Raw genomic sequence first — 20,419 nt, forward strand, 5'->3', positions numbered from 1 at the left:
AAAAAAAAAATCCATGACCACATTATAGCTTAGTCTGTAGCACCTAACTAAGGATTTTTTTTCCCAGCTGTCACGCACAGGAATGTCCACCATAATGTAACAACAGCTTCCTGATTCAGCCTCTGAAAGGATCGCACTTAAAAAAAAATTGCAAATACACAAAACAGGACTTGCAAAGCTATAAAGCACATCATTGAAAACAGAGCCATGAAGAGTAAAAAATATCTAACAAATACTCGCCTCAGGTAAATTCAATACATTAAATCAGGTGATAAAGTTCTACAGTCTGAAAAAAAGAGATATATGATTCATTTTGCCGACCGTTATTGTCACTCTCTTGTGACCAAATTGAGTAAAATGGCTGTTTATATAAATGTACACGAGTCCAGGTTGGTCCACTGTCAAGGTCCCACCCACTGCTTACAAAACAACTGAAAGACTACTCTAGAATATTCCAAAAAAAATACACAAACATAAAAACAATAGGAAATAAGATATGGGACCAAGTGAATACGTGAAAATGTTTCGCTACCCAGACAGTGTAGTTCCATGAATGTTCCAGTGCTCGTCCTATTCGTTTGGATTGGGGTTGGCGTCGGGATACTGAGAGAGGTCAAAGGTGAGCACTTTGCTAATGACACAATCTCCTTGCTGCAAGAGGAAAAGACAAAAAAAATCATGGTCAAAGTGGGGCCGTTAAATGTTATCTTTTCAAAAGTGAGACCTCAACAAGCTCTTCCAATTACAGCATTAATCCTAGAAGAGCCAGTGGAAGCAGAGGGAATGACATGCAATATAATTTAGAGGGCAAACCTCTGGGTAGACGCCGATTAGCGAGTCTGCCTTGGTGTAAAACTCCTCCTTCAGGGAGATGACGATGGCCTGGAAGTTCTGCACCGACTGGTCTTTGATGTAATTGGCCACCTTGAGGTGCAAACAGGAGATCGAAACGGAAACGTTACGAGGTGAAAACAGAACATTAGAGACAGTAAAGGTGGAAAATGCGACATCAACACAGACCTTTCCTATGTTAGTGTTGTCCAGAGCGGCGTCAATCTCGTCCAGGACGAAGAAGGGGGCGGGTTTGTAGCTGCGCGACAAGCACACATTTTGTCAACAATTTGATTCTTTGAAAGTGCAAAGCGCACGTCACAACCAAACCAAACCAAACCAAACACTTGAATGTGCACCTGTGGATGGCGAAGAGCAGCGCCAGCGCGGCAACGGTCTTCTCTCCTCCGGACAGGTTGTCCATGGGTCTGAACCTCTTCCCCGGAGCCACGCAGTTGTAGTTGATGCCGTCTAAATAAGGCTCCTCTGGGTTCTCTGGACCCAAGAAAGCCTGCAGAAGACAGACGCACTCCTTAAGCATCTTCATCTCATTTGGCAGGCGAGCTGGTGCCTTTGCTTGGAACAGAAAGGATACCTGTGCGCTGCTGTTGCGGGACAGGGCCTTGTAGATCTCGTCGATGTTGGTGGCCACGGACTCGAAGCAGGCGTTGAAGCGATCGAAGCGTTCCTTCTTGATCTGCTCGAAGGCCTGCTTGGCCTTCTTCGCTCTCTTTCGAGCGGCCTCAAACTCTGCGGAAGGAAAAAAAAAAAAAAAAAAGAGAGAGAAACCTGTCAGGTCACTTGCACCAAAGCGCGCTTAATCGCCTCTCCTCCCCGCAGCGCATCTCACCGTCGCTGGTCTCTTGAAACTTGTCTCTGACGCTCTCCAGCTTCTCCATGGCCTTCATGTTGGGCGCGCTGATCCTCTGCAGGATGCTCTGCTGCTCGTTCAGACGCTGCTGCAGCGTGTTGGTCTCTGCCTTGATCTCCTCGTCTGACAGCACATCCTGTAATAAGGGTCGCACGTGAACTCCTTCATTCCGACTGTGGTGTGAGGCAGGGGCGGGAGACTCGAGTCGCAAATTTGAGAACTTGAGACTTGCTTGACGAACGCTGATAAATGACTCAAGTTGACTTTGACTCAGTCTTCATGACTTGAGACTTGACTTAGACTCAAGACCGATGACTTGAAAGGACTTGACTTTTTAAAACTAAATATTTGCATTTTTATGCAACTTTTCTTTGGATTACGACCAACAACAACAGCGGCCAACAGATCAACACATGAGCAGCAGTCATGGAGGCGGCTGGACCAAGGATAATTCAATGTGGTTTTAAGGATTATGTTGTCGATGACGTATGCAAGGTCTGCAGCTCAAAAATCAGTGACACAACCACAACTTCATCCATCACAACAAAACCCACAAAGAAAGGTAAGCTACGCTACGTGAATGCACCTTATAGACAACTGTTACAGCTGTTAGAAAGCTAATGCTAATACTAACGTAACTTAAACTTAAAGTGTCTAGAGAGCTACGTAAGGTACGTCTTCTAAATAAAAGTGTCTTTAGCTAACTTATTGGCTGATGAAATTGGTCAAACATTAGCTAGAAAGCTAACGTTTGCTGATATAAATGCTAATATTTAGCCATGTTAAGTTTAAGATATGCATAACTTGATGTTGTTGAAGTTTCCGAAGTTTAAGGAATCTCATTTTGTTACTCTGTCAGAGATCTGACCCTGTTTGCACACACTAAAGATGTTTGTGCAACGAGGGCAGCTACCTTGAGGTCTTCGGTGAGGTTGCTGTAGTCAATCTCGATGAGCGCCTCTTTGGCCAAAACGCTGCTGGACGTCCTCTGGCTGCTGGAGTCGTCTGCCTGGGAGCTTCCCTGCAGCAACCAAACGGCAAAGAGCGGTGAGACGTGACGTTTCCTTCCCTTCCCTTGCAGCGCCAACGCTGTGCAAGAAAAGCCCTGGCGTGAGCACCTCTCCCTGGCTGATGTCGTCCATCGTCCCCGAGCGGAGCGGCAGCCTGATGTCTTGCATCTTGCAGGCCTGCAGCAGGTTGTGGCGGTCGCTGCGTTTCTGCTCCAGCTTGGTCTCGATGGCCGTCACCTCCTTCTGCAGCTGAGTCAACTCCCTGCAAGACGCACAGAACACTTGTAGGGCAAACGCGCTCAAAAGGAGAAACTTCCATTTCCGTTGCATGGAGCGTGTTGGTGTATGAGCTGCGGTGTGTTTGCAGCCACTCACTTGTTGGCGCCGCCCAGTTTTTTGCGGATTTCCTCCATGTCGTGGTTCTTGTCGTTGACTTCGGATTTCTTGGTGAGGTGCTGGTTCTTTAGGTCCTGCAGCTGAGCCATGGTCTCGTCAATGATCTTCATGTGTCTGTGCTCCTCCTGCCGGGTGAAAGATTGAAAAAATTCAAAAAAATTCAATAGAAATCAGCAATCTTTTTTTTTTCTTTTTAAATCAAAAATGTTTTTTTTCATCTCTCCAGTTTTGTGTTTTCACCTTCTTCAGTCTCTCGATCTCCGCCTCGTCCTTCTTGACAGTCTGCTCCCACATCATGACCTTCTCCTGGTCCTCCTTCAGCTGATTCTTCTCGTAGTCCACCTGGATACCCAGACGGGTCTTCTGGGTCTCAAACTCCAGACTGCGTGAGCAGGGCAAACCTCGAGTCAGGCCACAGCAGGAGAGCCGCCAGCTGCACTCAGGTCGACGGACTCTTCACTCACCGCTTCTTGGCGATCTCGTTCTGCCTCTTCACCTTCTCCTCCTCGAACTCTCGGATGTTCCTCACTCCGATCTCCTTGCAGAATTCCACAAACACCTCGTCCTCCACCTGGAGAACGACAATACGTGTAAACACGGCCAAACTCCAAAGTCCACGGCTTTCCTCCTCCGGTTGTGAACTTTTAAGGTCTCACCAGGTTCATCCTGTCGCGCAGGTCTGTGATCTCCCTCTCTCGGGAGTGAATGATCCTCTTGATGTCGTTAATGCGAGGGCCAAAGTTGGCCAACTCGCTCTCCAGTTTGGACTTTTCCTGCAAAACGTCCATTAGATAAACGTAAACGCAACAGGAACGGAAGCGATAAAAGAAAAAAGAGGGCGCAGGAAAGCGAACTGGACTGCACCTGCATGTTGAGTGACAGGTGGCGGGTTTTGGTTTGCTCCAGGTCACTCTGGGAGTACTTGAGTCTCATCTGCAGACCGTGAGCCTGAGACTGAACCTGACGCAGCTCCGCCTCCTTCCTCTTGGCCTTCATTTGCTCCTACAGGGGAAAAACATCAGGATGGAATGATGGATTTGATTTGGCGAAAAATCCATTGCCAACTTCAATGAAAAGATAATCTGTCGCGTTTGCCCTGAAATCCTGGGGAATGCAAATGATCGATTAATTCATGAATCGTTAGTGGATCGATGAGCTGTTTTTTATTTTCCCTGAGAACCTAAATTTCACAGTGGAAAATGTGTAAGGAAAACATGATTTCACCCTTAAACAATGTTGAGGGTCCATTGTGACCCATATCTACATTAGAGAGCAGTGAAACCACTCAACATTTCTCCTCTGACTTTCAGTTGACTTCTAATGGCTCACATTTCAACTTTTTTTGTAGTTTAAAAGTAACTTGTTCTATATGGTATATTATGACCATCACAGTATCTACAGGTGAATTGCTCTCTCCTGCCACTACACTGTTATAATGATATGAACTACTAGTGTAAAAAATGCTCAATTAATTGTGACTAATTTCGAAGACAATTAATCGATAATAGATGAACTGTTAACATCCCTGTATGTAATACAATTAAACATGGATATGCTTTATTGAGGTTGATCACTAAAGTATTCAATCACCTTCAGCTCTTCAGTCAGCTTCTCCTTCTTCTCCTTCAGCTTGTCCACTGCCTTCTCGTCCCAGCGTCTGGCCTTTGCCTTCAGGTCGCTGGCTCCTCCGGAGATGACTCCAGACTTCTGGAAGAGAGTTCCGTCCAGGGCGACGGTCTGGACACAGGCACGAGAGAGGGGAGGGGCTTAGAGGCGCAGTTCACGTTGAACACGAGCAGAGCGAGACGACGCCGAGCACCTTGTGCCTGTAGGGGCCGCCGAAGGCAATCCGCCGCGCGTCCTCCACGTTGTCGCAGACCAGGGCGTTGCCGCACGCGTACTGCAGGGCTTTCTTGATCTGAGGGGGCTCGTAGCGAATCACGTCGATCACCAGCTTGGCTCCCCGCAGCTCTCGCAGTTTCTCGTCCGTCGGTTTCACCTTGCACGCAACGGGAAGAAAAACTGTCGTTTGCAAACACGAAAGGCGAAGCTTTCCTGATATTTCAGATCTTGTTCGGTGTGGCTGTCACTTGGTGAGATGCAGAAACATTCTGGCATCGCGCCTCGCGTTTACCTCCAGGTAGTCCAGAGGAAGGAAGGTCTCCGGCTCCCCCCTCTGCTCCTTAATGTACTGGATACAATCTCTGCCCGTCTTCTCGGAGTCCACGATGATGGCGTCCATGTTCTTGCCCAACACTTTAGTCACGGCGATCTGGTATTTCTTCTGAGTGGGCTGGCACAGGTCGATCAGACGGCCGTACTGGAGAGGAAAGAGAGCCGAGAATATTTCCACCGATCCTCCCTCCGGGGTTGTGATCACGTGTGATATTATTTTTACCGGTACCCACCACTAGGCCTGGGTACAGCCTCTTGATGCTCTCCATGATCTCGGCTTTGCGCTGCTGCCGACTGTTCTCCTGCCTGTCGATCCTGGCGTCTCCCAGCTGCTCCATCACCTGCGGCAACAAGATCATCGTCACGCGCAGCCCAATGTTTCCTCCAGGCCGAGTGCAGGTGGAACTAATAACGTTAATGAAATGAGGCCCCCGGCGGCCGCCTCCGCTCACGTGCGCCTCCTGCTCACTGTCACTGATTACAGGTCATTTGCCAAGTCGCTGCTCATCCAAACATGACCTCATTGGTGCAGATCAATAGATCAGTGTGTTTGTGCGGGTTAAGCACCTGGTTGAGCTCCGTGTTGATCTCATCAATTCTCCTCTTGGCCATCTCCACCTCCTCGGTGAGCTCCTCCTCCATGCGCTTCTGCTCGTCCAGTGACTGCCTGAGGGACGCGGGGAACAATTTGTTTGAATGGGACAGTGTGTAATTGAGGGATCAATACCAATAAGCTCTAAGCAGCTCCTTATGAACAATGACCGGAAAAGATCATTACCTGCTGGTGGAAATGTAATCCTCTAATTTCTCAATGCGTTTCTGGTTTTCTTCAATTTCGCGAATCTTCTGCTTGATTTTGGCCTGAGAAGCAGCGACAGAATACGTAACTACACATGTTTACTGCGTTGGGAGTCGAAACGATGAGCGCGGTCCGTGCAAGCCGACCACACCTCCGTCTCCACTTTCTTCCTCTCCTCCAGGTCCAGGCGGTCCTGGTCAGCCTTCTGGTCGCGGTTGAACTTCTCCAGCTCCTGGGCCAGAGTGGCAGCGCGTTTGCTGGCCTCCTCCTTCAGACGGTGGTACTGCTTGACCTGCCACAAACGACACAAACACAGGGTTAAATTTGTGCAACAACAACAACAAAAAAAACGACTGGAACAAACACAAACAGGTTCAATAAAGTTATTGTGATATCTGGGGTGTGACTGACCTGGTTCTCCTCCAGAGTGAGATCCTGCCCCTGGCTCTGAGCCTCCTCCTCCATGCGCTCCTCAAACTCCTGCTTGGCAAGCTCCACCGCCTGCATCTCCTTGTCCAGCTCATCCATGTCCCCCTTGCGCTTCTTGTACATCTTCTGAGCGTTTTGCAGCGACTTGCGAGCGGCCTCGAGCTTCTTGATCTTGTGCGAGGTGTTCTCTTTGGCCTTGATGTACTGCGGCCGCTTCTGGTTCAGTTCGGAGTCTTTCTCTCTGCAAGGAGAGCCGGGCAATTAACAAAAGTCTGGGTAAAAACTAGTTACACGGTATATGTGAGCGTGCCACAGTGAAATCTTATTATTACTCACTTGATTTCTTTCTCGATGGTCTGCTGCTCCCTCATCAGCCGGCCCAGCTCCTTCTTTTTGTCCTTCAGCTCCTCCTCCACGTGGTCCATCTTCTTACGATCCTTGTCTATCTCCTTGTTTCGCTGCAGCAGCTCCTTGTTCAGCTTCTCAATTTCAGTCTCATTATGGTAGAGTTTGAAGAGCTGCAGCTGGACACTGGCTCGGGTGACTTCGTCTTTAAGGCGCTGATAACGCTCGGCCTGGAAAAAGAAAAGGACGGGATTGAGTTTATTACACTTTTATACACATATATTCACTAATTTTGTAAATTCCAATTGTAACTTATCCGAAGTGTATATACTTCTGTATATTTTTTTAAATATTTTTCAGTATAGTTACTGCCCTCTTTTTTTTTGTTCTGCTGTCCTCTAAAGTACCATCCACACCGCAACAAATTCCTTGTAAGTGCTAAACCTACTTGTCAATAAACATGTTTCTGATTCTGATACCGTATGTTGAACTAAGACAACTGTTAAACAACACAGAATAATATCTTTAGATAAACTTTTAAAAATACTAGAAGAGTGATGAAGATGTAACAAATGAGACACGCTGGTCATACCTCCTCTTTCTCCTGCTTGGCCTCTTTGCGCTCAGCTGCAATGTTCTTCTTACGGTGATAGTTGAACTGTGTGTCCTCCTCGGCTTTCACCATCTCCTTCTTTCTGCGGTCGTATTCCTGGGCCAACTCCCCAGAGCGGGAAATCTCCTCAAACAAAGCTGTGCGTTCCTTTGGGTTTTTCATGGCAATAGATTCCACAGCTCCCTGACAAAGCAATAGACAGGGACGTCAAATGGCGCTTCACAACAGTGGCTACAAATATTACATTTACAATGAAATATTAATGGACAGAAAACTTCCTCATACACTTTAAAGCACCAAGAAAGTGAGAGTATAGTTTAGTCTCACCTGGAAGACTAAGAAGTTTCTGGCCTTAATCAGAATGCCAAGTTTTTCCAGCTCTTCGCTGTATTCAGGAAGACCCACCACCTTGCTGTTGATGCGGTACTCAGATGAAGAACCTGTAAAAGAAGGAAGGAAGGAAGGAGAATTAAAAAGACAGGCAAAATCTGCAAAAGTCATTTTTCTTTAATAGTATTTAGGCATCAAGGTTCAGCCCTTTAACACCATGGTGCAAGGCTGGTGTTTTGCTCTCTTCAATTTTCAGTGCAAAGATGATTGCACAGTAAATTCGAGAGAGAGCCCTAAATGGCTGGCAGTTCATACCTATGATGACCCTCGTGAAGGAACGTTCCTCTCCATTGTCCTCCTGGTACACCATACTGACAAAAGCTCTGTTGGCAGCAGGTTTCCCCACAGGTGCTCCATGAATCAGATCCTTCAGAGTCTTGACACGCAGGTTACTGGTCTTTTCTGCCAGCACAAAGCTGATGGCATCCATAAGGTTGGACTTACCTAAGAAAAAAAAGCAGAAAACAGAAACATAGAACTGCAGTTATTGACGAAGACCCAGCACATGTTGACATGTTTTCCCATTAGAAAAGCCAATCTGACCATAAAAATTTGGAAATTCTTTCCCATAACGTTTACAACTTACAGTGCCAGCAGATGTCTGACTGAGGTTGAAGTTGAAGTTATTGATGATATAATTACAACGTAGTGCAGTAAATACACAATACAATTAACAAATTTCCTGCTTTATTTATTTGGCCCCGTGCATAGGAACATGTAATTCCCAACAGCACCGATACTTAGGAGCAGAAATCGTAATATAAGTATTTTAAATAATGAATTCTACAGAGCAATACTGCAATGGTCACCAGTAACTTTAACCCCCGCCCCCCCAAAAAAGCAATGCAGATCGTAAACTTGCATGAACCAGAAGTTGTGATGGATTTCAACAGCTTGCTGGTCGTGCAAACTGTTAGCCTGCGCTAGCAATCAGTTTGTACTTGACGTTAGCCGAGAGCCACTATTTACAGTCATAACATACCAGAGCCATTGGGTCCGATGATTGCAGTAAACTTGTGAAAGGGTCCGATGATCTGTCGGCCTTTATAGGATTTGAAGTTTTCGATTTCTATGAGTTTTAAATATCCCATTTTCGTTGTAGCTGTGCCGTTACCACAGGAAGAAAAAAAAAAATCGCTCTCAATTTGTTAGCTAGCTAAATAGCTAGCTAATGCTAACAACACGACGCGCAATGCGAGCTATTCAGAGACAAAGCATGCGGGCAAATGAATGAAGCTGTCTGTTCACTCTATTGCTTCCCTCGCTGGTCGTCACATTATGCGGTGCATGTACAGTTTAACCGCTTTCGAATGTTGTTCAAAGGACCGCGATGCAGTCGTAAAAACAATGCGCCATTTTACAATCCGACAGGAAGACGTCTGAGCGCGCGAGACATGAAACCCCACAGTTTATCGCGAGACCCATCGTCACGGACGTGATGACCGCTGCCCAATATTTATAAATGTAAGTTTAGGTTTTCAAATAAATAAAATAAACGTATCAGTTTGTGTTTGATTTTCCCATCCCATGTGCAAAACGAGTGGCCCGTTGGCTGCTGCAATCTGTGCCAAATAAACGAGTGGTGCCGGTGGCAAATGTTGCCATGGTTACCATGGCCTCGCTACAAACACAGCAGCAGCAGCAGGCCTCTGTCCCATCCACACAGGTCAGTACTGCTCACCGTAAAAATAAATAAATAAAAATAAAAAAAGAAGATGAAATTAAAATTTTCAAAATGATAGATGGTTAAAAAAAAAAAAGAAGAAGAAGTCTCTAGGGATTTTAGTTAGTACAGTAACCTCAGTTTCTGTTCATTAAAATCAATGACTCATTTCTGGCAAGGATTTTCCCCAATTGGGAGAATGCAGAGCTTCGACTTGCCTGAAGACCAAGCCACGCTGAAGGCTGTGGAGAGGAGAAGGTCTGCAGAGTCGGCGCGCAAGGCCAGGATCTATGACACCCGTCTCCGCGTGATGGGCCTTGACGTCGACGCGCTCAACCAGCAGGTGGAAGAGAAACGACGCCGGCAAAACATGGAGATTCTACGGGACGAGGCTTTTGGTAAAATAGGCATTACTTCAGACGGTGGTATCAGAGTCACATGTAAGAGCCTCAAGTAGGAGTTTTATTTTGAATATTCCAAAACCAGTAAGCTCTGGGTCCGGTTTTGGGTTCATTTCTTGCAGATAAAATGAGGCAGTATCACGACGATGTGATTCTGCAGCAGGTCACTCGAGAGAGAAGTGAGAGGGCAGTTGTGCACGCCGACCTAACCCAGCATTGGGCCACGCACCAGCGAGCGGAGGACTCTCGAGATGCAGATCTCAAGTGCGGCCTGAAGGGGGCAGTCGGGATCTCCGTACCAGAAGGCGCGCCCCTGGGGCCTGCCAGCATGCAAGTGTTCCAGGTGACGTTAGCAGCAGGCAGGTGGTTTACTATGCATCACATGTGGAGGTAAAAAAATAAAATCAAAATGATGTCTGGTCCCCTCGTGGCCCCGTTTGCTGTGCAGGGGGAGGGAACCGAAGAGGAGCAGCGAAGGAAGGAGCGGATGAAGAAGACTGGGAAAGAACTGCAGGCACAGAGGCAAGACAATGAGAGAAGCATCATGAGGGAGAAGCACAGAGGTGGGGAAAAAAACACACACACACACACACACACACACACACACACACACACACACACACACACTGAAATAATACTAATGAGCGAGCCTCTGTAAACGCCACACATACGCCAACCCATCCCAACCCTCCCACCCCCCCACCCCCACACACACACACACTCACACACACATAAAATCACTCCCACTCACAGCTCTCCATGGCAGGTGGCCTTGATGGATGGACACTCACTCATCCCAGATGCATGTATGCGTCACCACAGAACATCTATGCACAATGGCTAATGCAGGCGTTAAAAGCATGAAAGAAAAATAAATAAATAAATAAATAAATGGGGATTTCCATTTTGTGTTTGTGTGTCAGGGCTTGTTCTTGTCAGTGTGAGCGGTGGTGTTGCTTCAAAGTGAGGACATCTCGCTCACTTTGTCTCTACACAAAACTATCATTAAATTTCAGGGCCGGTGGCTTAAATCTAGAAGCACGGTGTGAATTGAGGTTAGGCGAAGATTAAGGTTAAGGAAACGGTTTGGGGTCAGGCCTGACTTGGAAAACGCCTGGAAGTCACCGTGGAGTGAAGCAGTGGCAGTGGTGGCTGGCAATACTGTATCATCGTGCGCTCGCGCATGTGTGTGTGTGTGCGTGTGTGTGTTTCCAGAGAAGCTCGTGAGCAAAGAGCTGCTGCACCAGGACGCCAGGGGGGTTCGGATGTGCGCGGAGGAGGAGCAGCGCAAGAGAGCCGCGCGCGTCGCACTCGGCAACTACAATCAAGCTCTGGTGCGCGCACTGACGCACACGCGCACACAAACACACACACACACACACACACAAGCACGTGCACCACTCGCTGACGCGGACGCTCAAAGCCGAATCCTCTGGGCTTCGCTCGCCGACAGGCCGTTCTCGGGTGGAAATTCAAAATTAAACGCACTAATTGAAAATGTTAAGTGATGCATGCGCGCTCACGCCCGCCTGCAGGACGGCGGCCATCGTCCCACTGTAGTCCCCGGCATCACGGCTGGGTAAAGCACTCTGATGTATGCGTGGGGCCTCGTCTGCTTAGAATAAAAGCCCCCCCCAACCCTTGAATGCAGCGAGGTGAACCTTCCGCTGGGATGCATCATTATAAATCACTCAGGTCCTTTTTTTCCACCTCCATCACAATCATGTGGTTTTTCTAATAACCACTCACATGTGCGACGTGCCAGCAATTACAGCTGAGTAGAGAGAGACAGAGAGAGAGAGACAGAAAGAGAAATAGAGACAGAGAGAGAGAGATAGACAGAGACAGAGAGAGAGAGAGAGAGAGAGAAAGAGAGAGAGACAGAGAAAGAGAGAGACAGAGAGAGAGAGAGAAAGAGAGAGACAGAGAGAGAGACAGAGAGAGAGAGAGAAAGAGAGAGAGACAGAGAAAGAGAGAGAGAGAGAGACAGAGAAAGAGAGAGACAGAGAGAGAAAGAGAGAGACAGAGAGAGAGAAAGAGAGGGAATCTCTCTGGAGGGAACATTTCCAAACACTGCAGAGCAAATTCCCTGTTGTTAGAGGACCTGAGCGGGGCTCTGATATTTATAATGAAATGTGATTGGTCAAAAGCCTTCCTCACCGCCAAAGTCCTCCACCACCCCGACACCCCCCCCCCCCCCGGCCCCCCGCCCCCAACAGGCTGCGGAGCGGGCGGAGGAGGCCAAGGAGGAGCAGAGGAAAGAGGAGCGGCAGAATCTGTCGGAGATCTCGCACACGCTGGCGTCCGACCTGATGACAGAGGAGGAGGCGGCAGCTGCAGGGCCGGTGGGCGGGGCAAAGCCTCAGGTTCCTGCGGACAGGTGGAAGGGGATGAGCGCCGAGCAACGGAGCGCCATCCACAGAGAAAGAGAAAAACAATGCATGGAGAAACGGGTATAAATATGTGTTGTTTTTTCTTGTGGATATTATGCGACACATGCAGGGCAGCTTCTGAAAACTCTTGAAACAATGTTGCCCAACCTTTTTTCAATCTGGAATCCATCGAACTAATAATCCATTTTTCCATTAGGCCATTTAATGCAAACATTTTGAGTATCTTTGCGTTTGTCACTCAAATACAACATGTTTTGACCTTGTGTGGTCTGCCTGTACAGGTTTATACATTTTCTTTTGTTTTTCTCTCTTTACTTTTCCACTTCTCTTTTGTTTCCAATGACAAACTATTACAAGTATTGATAATAATAAAAAAAAATCTTCAAAAGGGCTGAAAAAACAACCAATATCTTACAAATTTCCCCCTCTGCTGTCTCAGAGTCTCCATCCAGATCTGATCCGACTGGTGCTGCTTTGACACTTTTAGACCTAACGTTCCACAAGACTGCTCTGCTGGAGCTGGAAAGCTAAAACCGCTGCTGTTGGTGACCACCGTCTTCCCTCCACAGAGCCGGCGGCAGGCCGAGAGGGCCCAGGACGCAGCGTGGGACCTCCAGCGGCTGAGGCTGTCCACACTGGCCGAGCAGGAGGAGAGCAGACGGGCGGCGCTGGACAGGCAGAAGAGGCTGGAGGTGGACGGCTGCAACAAGCAGCTGGCCAGAGAGCAGCAGGCGGCGTGAGTCAAGTCTGCCTCCGGTCTGCAAGTACATTAGTAGAGATAGAAGTGAAGGCAAAATCAAGAAAATAGAACGTATTAAAGGCTTAACATTGCAAATCACCGTAAGATTAGAGTTCAACCTCCACTGAAGAGGCTTCGCTGTGAGAGAGATCAGTGTAATCTGGAATTCCTAAACAAGCTGGGAGCCGCTGAAGGGAAGCCAGAGTTGTGTGTGTGATCATTTGGAACATCAAAAAGGAGCCAAATTAACTCATTCCGAACAAATTGGAGTCAAAAGGGAGGAACCTGTGTTTGATGCCGCAGAGCAGAGAGTTGCAGCCGAGGATAAAAATGAATAAATCAGAGAGAGAGAGAGAGAGAGAGCTGGCTTTGAACTGTCACTCACGTCATAGTCACTCACTCGCCATCTTTGTGTGTCAGCCAGGACTTCCTGAACAAGACGCTGTACACCAACAGACCCGGCCGGGACTACTTCCTGCAGTTCAACAGCGGCTCCCGATGACCGCTGGCCGCTGCGGCTCGACACCCTGCCTGCGCAGGATTGGCCACCTGATAAAATCTGCCGGGTGTCGGTCAGTCAGTCAGTCAGCCTCGCACTCGGCCCCAACTGGATCTTGTTGTGCGATCAATAGGTGTCGACACAGTGACACACTGTCCTTTTTTCTCACTCTCTCTCCCTCCCTCCCTCCCTTCCTCTCTATGTCCTGCCTGCTGCCTGTTCACTTCCTTCCAGCTGTCCAATCACCATTTGACCTCTGCGACCTCCGGCTGGGCCCCCTGTTTGTTCCTCAGCGCCAGTTAGGTGGTTAGCGGCTGGAGCAGAGATGACTTTTTGCTGTTTGGGCTTTGAACTGATAACGAATCAATAAATAAATGCAATATAAAGACAGAACAGATAACAGATTGTTCCATTGAGTTTTATTTTTTTTTCAGTCACATATCCTGTTACATTGGTAGGGTTCATAATGCAGGTACAGTTATATTGGCCCCATAAAAGTGGTACAAGCCCCAACTCCTGTCCTTCTCCCGTGACACACGCGTGCTGCGTCCACTCCCGCTGTGTTGTCTGTGCATCCCACACGTCACAGAGAGGCACACACACACACACACTGGCAGTCATTTGTACCCAGCACCCTCTCTGCTGTCTTGTCCTTCTTTTTTCTCTCTTTTTTTTTTTATCATTTCCTCACCCCCGCCCCTCCTGTCACAAAGGCATTCTTGAAGATTTGTTTCCTTTTTCTAAACAATGAGTTTAATTCTTCTTTGTTTTTTTTAAATGCATTTTTGTCTTGAAGCTAGAAAAGGTAGAGAGGGAGACAGCGGTGGAAAAAGCAAAAAAATCGAGCACCATCGGTCTTCTCCCCCCTCCCCTCCCCTTGACACATGAAAAAGCAAAAGGGTGAGTGGCAGTCGAGTGAGTATCTGCGCGCGCGTGTGTTCACACTTGTTCCTCATTCAAAGCTAACATTTGCCCGCCACCTCCGACACTGACAAACACGGATGTTAAGCAGCAGATAGACATGTTAGCATACTGGCTTCTTCGCGCGGGTCGCCCCTCCTGTATGAAAATAGATTATTTTAAAAGCTTTATTTGTCCTGAGTGTGTTTGGAAAAAACCAACAACGGGGAGTTACCTTTTTTTTCCCCCTCCAAATATCCCCGTCAGTGTTAGCTCAGGGACTGAGACGAGATGTTTCAAACAGAGAGCAGAAAGCTGCAGCACTGTGCACAGGTGGGTCGTGCACAGAGTTTGCTGCGCCCCCTTTTCTCTGAACTGCATCAGACAAAAAAAACTCCACAGATATTCACTGCACTGCAAAGCATCACTGGAGGGTTTTGGGCATCAACACAATCCTGAATGTGACAATGAACTGTGATGACAATACAAATATCACTAATTGACACGTATGTATATTTTAGTTTATTTATTTTTTTTGTTTTACTTTGAAATGTTTGTTCACCTTTATTCCTTTTTTTTCTTTTTTTTTCCTCAACTCTACGCTACTTTTTTTTTCTAAAACAGCCAAATTTCACTGCAGAAAATTTGCCAAAAACTGAAAAGTTTCAATTCATAGCAACAGTACAAAGAAGAGAAACGACAACTTGCGACATTTTAAAACGAAGCTGTCTCAAACCTGCACCTTTTTTTTTAAATATCAAACATGTACAGGCTCATTAAAACAATCTGCAAGGGTTGTATTTACATTCTTTTGGGTGGTGGGGGTGGGGGGGGGGTCCTTTCATATCTGTTTATTAACTGTTTTTTCCTCTTAATCATGTCAAAAACAATGTTCGCCCAGTTCTACAACAAATACATTCTGTGTTTGATTTAAAATAGCGTCTTCTCGCCTTCACCATACATCAGCCGGCAATCATTTCGCCTGTCCGCAAACATCACCTTCCACTCATGAGGGTCTGCAAAATAAAAAAAGAGGACGTCGCCCACGTGGCGCCACTCTCTGGTCTAAAAAATAGACATAAATACTGCTTTCGTTTAGAATGAGATGATGAGCAGGTATGAAAAGATTGTTAATCGGGGACAACAGCGGGGTTTTTTTTTAATACAGTGTAGAAAGAGACAAAGACAGCTACAGGAAGCTACACATAGGTCTCGACACAAAAGAATTACAATATCATCTCCGATAATGGCATTACACTTCTGGTGGGGAGGCGAGAGAGTAATGACATCAATCTGGTGCTCTATGCAGATCCAGCAGGCACAGGAACTTATGAGGAGCATGTACATATCTATAACACTGTTTTATGGCTAAATAGATAAATGTAGATGCAGCTATATACACCAGATGCTACGTAGCATTTTTTTTTTTTTTTTTTTCACAGCAAGACCCCCCCGCCCCCTCTTTTTTATGCATCCATTGTTACTCATAATAAGAAATATCACTGGCTTAGTTCTTTATGGAGGAAACATGTCAAGCAATTTAGGTCGTGAGATTAAAAAAAAGAAAGAAGTGAAAAATGATTATATATATTCTTTTTTAAATAACAAAAAAAAGACGTGTTTGTATTGAAACACTCTTTGAAAAGAAAATAAAAAATCACCGGTGAGTACAATTCAAGACATCAAACGGGTGTCAGACGCACTAAATGATGTGTGAAATAATATAAGGCATGACGAAAAAAACAAGTCTTTTCACACGCTAAGGCTCCGCCTTCACCCAGCTTTGCCAACCTTTGCACTGCTGCGCTTGCGTCTCTGCTAGGACACGCCCACAACCCCTCTGATACGTCTACCTGTCTCAACATTCGCTCCTTGTCTTCCGGCGGATGGATCTGCGAGGAACTAAAGAGAGGAAATGGAGAGAAACGACCGAGCAGTCGGGGGGGGGGGGGATCTCGGAAACTGCACGGATACAGGAGGAGGGCGGGGGGGTGGGGAGGGGGGGACGGGAGGAGGGGGGTCGAGGGGTTGAAGGACGTCCTCACGTCAGTCAACTTGTACTAGTCCACTACTTTGGACAGTCCTTTGGTCAAAATAGTCCCGTGGGTCAGACGGCAGCGAGCCGCGCCTGTTGAGTCAACGTTGATTGTGTGTTAGTCGTTGCAGATCGGACGGTCGGGCGGGGAGGGGGAGAGGCTGAGAGGGAGGGAGGGAGGGAGGAGGGAGCAGGAGCGTACGGGCACATGTGTGTTGGGATGTTTTGGTCTTGATGGGCCGCGGCGCGGACGTGCGGGAGGCTAATCGAGGATAGCGACGGAGTTGGGCATGCCGTTGGTGGCCGGGCCGGCGGCGCTGACGGCGTTGGCCGGGTGGTTGAGCGGCGAGTTGTCCGGCAGGCCGTCGCCGGGCCGGCTGAACTGGCTGGCCAGCGACTCGTCCATGTTGAGCTCGGTGGTGACGGCGCTGCTGCCGTTGTAGTCCAGGTTGTCCTCGCTGCACAGCTTGCTCTCCTCGCCCAGCGACGGCAGGCTGGCCGTGCGCTTCTCCTCCAGGTCACTGGCATTTTGGAAAAGGGCCCAAGGTCAAAATTGAGGTCACGGTAAGCTGCGCGAAAACCGTTGGGCGGACACCAGGGAATGATGAGATGATGATGATTTTCAATTTGTGTGTTGTTTTCGTAATGTGGATTCACAATTTTTAGAATTATTCGGCATGGAAAAATATCCTTGGATGCAATACTGCAGCTATTGGCTCTGGAGATGTGGATTCTGGTAACCAGGTGCGGCAGGTGAAACCTCCCCTGCACCCACTGGATTAATCCTGCACTTCCTTCCGGCAGAGAGCTCGCAGAAGAAAGGGGAGGCAAACCTGGCAAGGTGATTGGACGAACCCTGCGTTTATCGTTCAATCCCGTTTGTACTGCCGGCTTAGCCAGGTAGCTCCAGTTCGTGGCTGCCTAATGATGCACTATTGATTGACATTAGATGCACATTCCAGCGCATCCAGCTCCAACTCTAGTCGATCGATCAGAGAAAAGAAAAGATCTCAATGCCGTTTCTTCTCGTTTGAGTGTGAAATAAATGTGAAAATGCCGTTCAATTGTTCGGCCATTGCGCTCATTTCTGCAGCAGGCTCACGTTTTGAGGATTTTTTTCCATCCCGCTTTCCCCACGACCACAAGGAAGCTGACTGGTGGTGGATCCTAATGCAATTTTTAGACCAGTGGGGAAAAGTTTTCAAAGCAGAAGTACCGCTCATCCAGCTGCGGCGCAAGGCGAGGATTTTGGACCGTTTGTCAAACGGCATTGATGACACCTTCCTAGACAGTGTGCAGTGAAATGATGCAGAAGGCTGATAATGTCGATGCTGATGCGATCATCAGTCGCATCCGTGCGTATTGAACTTCACCGCAGTAAAAGCTCAATACTGTGCGTAAAGATCGGCGGGTGTGTAAGAAGTAGACGGGGTGTAAAATGAGTGGTTGTGGGCTAACGAAAAAAAAAAAACACACACACACACACACACACACACACACGGATCACATCTCTGCATACCTTTCAAGAGATCTGCATAGCAGTGGCAGGCATTGGGGAGCAAGAGGGAAAAGTAAAAGGAGTGTACCGGGTTAGGAGAAGGAAAACAGCAGTGCTCAGGGGATCAAGGCTGCATTAGCAGTCAGGCTTTGAAAAAGAAAATATGTATTTCCGCAAACAGGTTCAGTGGTAAAAGTGCGTTTAGAAACAAACAGACCTGTACTCTCCGAAAGTCTCATCCTTCATGGGCCGCGCCTCCGAGTCCAGCGGACCCTCCTCCTTATCTTTCACTGCGAAGGAGATTATTGGGTTTGGGTATCAGCGAGATCACGAGCGCGCTCCTCCTCAGCCACTGCCTCAGACATCGATAATGACTCTCTGTCGGGCAGCGAGCTGAGCACCATTAAAATAAATAAATAACTAAAAAAACACGCAGGGAAGTTTGTGTATGTGGAGCAAAGGCCGGCACTCATCTGAGGGCAGTTTGCTTATTTATGTGGTTGCTTCGGCTTTGAAGTCCGTGGCTAAATTAGCGCCTGGTTTCCCGCATAATAAATACCCGCCTGAACGTTGCTAAAAAACACTCAAAAATATTCAATGATTAAGCGCTCGCGGTGGTAGAGCAGTTTTTTTTTCTCAGTTGAAGCTCAAAGGCAGTGATGAAAAACAGCCACTTGTTCGTCACATTACTGTTTAAAATCAATTCCTCTTTGATCAAAGCCTGCAGGCTTTTTAAGTTAAAGTCTCGTATTAAAGCCATTTTTCATGTGCCACTAAAGCAGTCCGGGCATTATTAAATAAAGAAAACCCCACCAAATTTAGCCCTGTGTTTACAGCCTGCCAGAAAAATGCAGGCAGAAACGGGGCAGTTTTGCTTTGTTTTATTTGGACCAGCTTTTGCACGGCGGCGGCGGCTATTCCTCAGCTAACCTGAGGGAGGGGCCAGTTTCAGACGTGCACAATGATTCACACACTCGACTCGTCACCACAATTTGGCGCAGCCTTATTTCACAGAGTGTCGCTGTGTTCCTGTAAGAGGCTTGGCTCGCTTCTCCGCACCCTCCTCATTTTCATTACGGCTATTATTCTTTACGGCCTGTCCGCTGTGACCCACTGAGACTGTGCAGGGTGTGACTCAGCAGCCGTCCGGCGTCCCGCCACTCTCCCCCAGGGGGAGACGGCTAAATATAGCGCACTCCCTTTATCGCCTCCTTCGTGGCCTCAAACATCTCGACGTCTGTGTTCGGGCTTCAACCCCAGAGAGCCTCACCTGAATACTTGCCGCCTTTGCTCCTCTTGATGAAGCAGAGGATCAGCAGCACCAGCAGCAGCAGCACGACGGCGCTCACGACGCCGATGAACCAGCCCTGCGTGGCGATGCTCTGCTGCACTTCTGTCACCTCTGGAAGGAAGAGCGAGGCCAGAGGAGCCAGAGGAGCGAGTCACGGCCAAGTGAGACGGAAGAACGAGAAGAGAGAAAACTGAATTAGGAAAAGGTGCGAGAGACAGGATGAAAGAGGACGAGGAATCTGGAGCGAATGAGAGAGAGGGGTGGGGGGGTGGGGGGTGGTGGTGGTGGTGGGGTTGACAGGCTGAGGCTTCACTGGGGAAGCAAAGAAAACAGCCAAAACATGATAAAAAACAAAACAAACCAAGCAAGCTCGAGTAACAGATCATTTCATAAAGCCGAGCAAGCTCCCTGTTCGCACAAGTCTTTGAGAAAAAGGCGGAGAGAGCTGGAAGACACTCTCAGCACGACTGGGGGGGGGGGGCTTTATATTTAGACGTGGGAAGCCCAGAGGAGAGGAGATGAAAGAGCAGAAGATGAATGAAGGCGCTGCAGACGGCTTCACATCCTACCGGCTCCTTCCGTCTTTATGTCGGTCGTCCAGAAGGTGTCGTTGCCGTGGGTGAAGCGCAGGCGGTAGGTGGCGCCCGGGGTCAGGCCCTGCAGCTGGTAGAAGCCCTGAGTGGAGTTGACCTTCTCCGACCGCTTCCACTTACTGCCGTCCCCTGGGGACGACAAACGCAGAGCTTCAGCGACACGCTGCCGGGTTTTCAGCATCTGTATACTTGCGGGCGAAGCGGGTGAAGCAATACCGCTTTTCCTGAGGTAGTGGATGTAGAAGCCAACGTTTCTCTGCCTCTTCTCCGTCAGCCAACTGAGATTGAGGAACTTTTCCCCCGCGGTGAGGGTGATGTTGGCAGGGGGCACTGCGAGGCGTCGACAGTGAGGGATGGAGTTATTGATCCAGCGTGACTGGAGCCGTCTGGCAGCTCGCACACTCCTGCTGGAGCACTTACACGGAGTACGCTTTAATGCAGCGCTACTTTACTCTTTTCACAAACTTGGGCAGGGTTGATCCCCAGTTGGTAGCTGCTGTTTAGCACTCACTGGTGTAATAAATTATTAATTATTTCGCTGCCTGATT

The 20,419-nt window shown here is 48.0% G+C and overlaps 3 protein-coding genes across 6 annotated transcripts in view; 1 reads left to right on the forward strand and 2 right to left on the reverse strand.

The window, feature by feature from the left end:
* Window positions 1-364: 364 nt before the first annotated feature.
* Window positions 365-9,260, reverse strand: LOC142888209 (structural maintenance of chromosomes protein 1A). Its single transcript, XM_076026330.1, has 26 exons — window positions 8,842-9,260; window positions 8,115-8,303; window positions 7,797-7,909; window positions 7,449-7,652; window positions 6,848-7,086; window positions 6,494-6,752; window positions 6,234-6,374; window positions 6,062-6,144; window positions 5,851-5,950; window positions 5,517-5,624; window positions 5,243-5,428; window positions 4,928-5,107; window positions 4,699-4,845; window positions 3,973-4,110; window positions 3,765-3,881; window positions 3,573-3,679; window positions 3,349-3,490; window positions 3,088-3,233; window positions 2,821-2,974; window positions 2,616-2,723; window positions 1,682-1,838; window positions 1,427-1,581; window positions 1,191-1,342; window positions 1,021-1,090; window positions 814-924; window positions 365-651 (listed from the first exon to the last, which is right to left on the reverse strand). The coding sequence occupies exons 1-26, from the start codon at window positions 8,948-8,950 to the stop codon at window positions 571-573; spliced, it is 3,696 nt and encodes a 1,231-aa protein (XP_075882445.1). The 5' UTR covers window positions 8,951-9,260; the 3' UTR covers window positions 365-570.
* Window positions 9,261-9,619: 359 nt separating this feature from the next.
* On the forward strand, window positions 9,620-13,864 carry ribc1 (RIB43A domain with coiled-coils 1). Its single transcript, XM_076026335.1, has 7 exons — window positions 9,620-9,920; window positions 10,046-10,266; window positions 10,372-10,486; window positions 11,139-11,257; window positions 12,143-12,376; window positions 12,886-13,052; window positions 13,476-13,864. The coding sequence occupies exons 1-7, from the start codon at window positions 9,683-9,685 to the stop codon at window positions 13,555-13,557; spliced, it is 1,176 nt and encodes a 391-aa protein (XP_075882450.1). The 5' UTR covers window positions 9,620-9,682; the 3' UTR covers window positions 13,558-13,864.
* A 92-nt stretch (window positions 13,865-13,956) lies between these two features.
* The window catches only part of l1cama (L1 cell adhesion molecule, paralog a), a 50,716-nt gene continuing 44,253 nt past the window's right edge, over window positions 13,957-20,419 (reverse strand). For 2 of the 4 annotated variants that reach the window (XM_076026325.1, XM_076026327.1), the window contains 6 exons: window positions 20,088-20,201; window positions 19,848-20,000; window positions 19,258-19,389; window positions 18,205-18,277; window positions 18,009-18,020; window positions 13,957-17,010 (listed from right to left, as the gene is read on the reverse strand). In XM_076026325.1, coding sequence (XP_075882440.1) covers window positions 16,752-17,010; window positions 18,009-18,020; window positions 18,205-18,277; window positions 19,258-19,389; window positions 19,848-20,000; window positions 20,088-20,201 — 743 coding nt within the window. In that variant the 3' untranslated portion in view covers window positions 13,957-16,751. The remainder of the gene's footprint in view (window positions 17,011-18,008; window positions 18,021-18,204; window positions 18,278-19,257; window positions 19,390-19,847; window positions 20,001-20,087; window positions 20,202-20,419) is intronic. The other 2 variants (XM_076026326.1, XM_076026328.1) reach the window with 1 other exon arrangement.

The sequence above is a fragment of the Nelusetta ayraudi genome, unplaced genomic scaffold, assembly GCF_046127955.1.
Source record: "Nelusetta ayraudi isolate G7.1 ecotype Tasmania unplaced genomic scaffold, CSIRO-AGI_Nayr_v1 ptg000019l, whole genome shotgun sequence".
Lineage (NCBI taxonomy): Eukaryota > Metazoa > Chordata > Actinopteri > Tetraodontiformes > Monacanthidae > Nelusetta > Nelusetta ayraudi.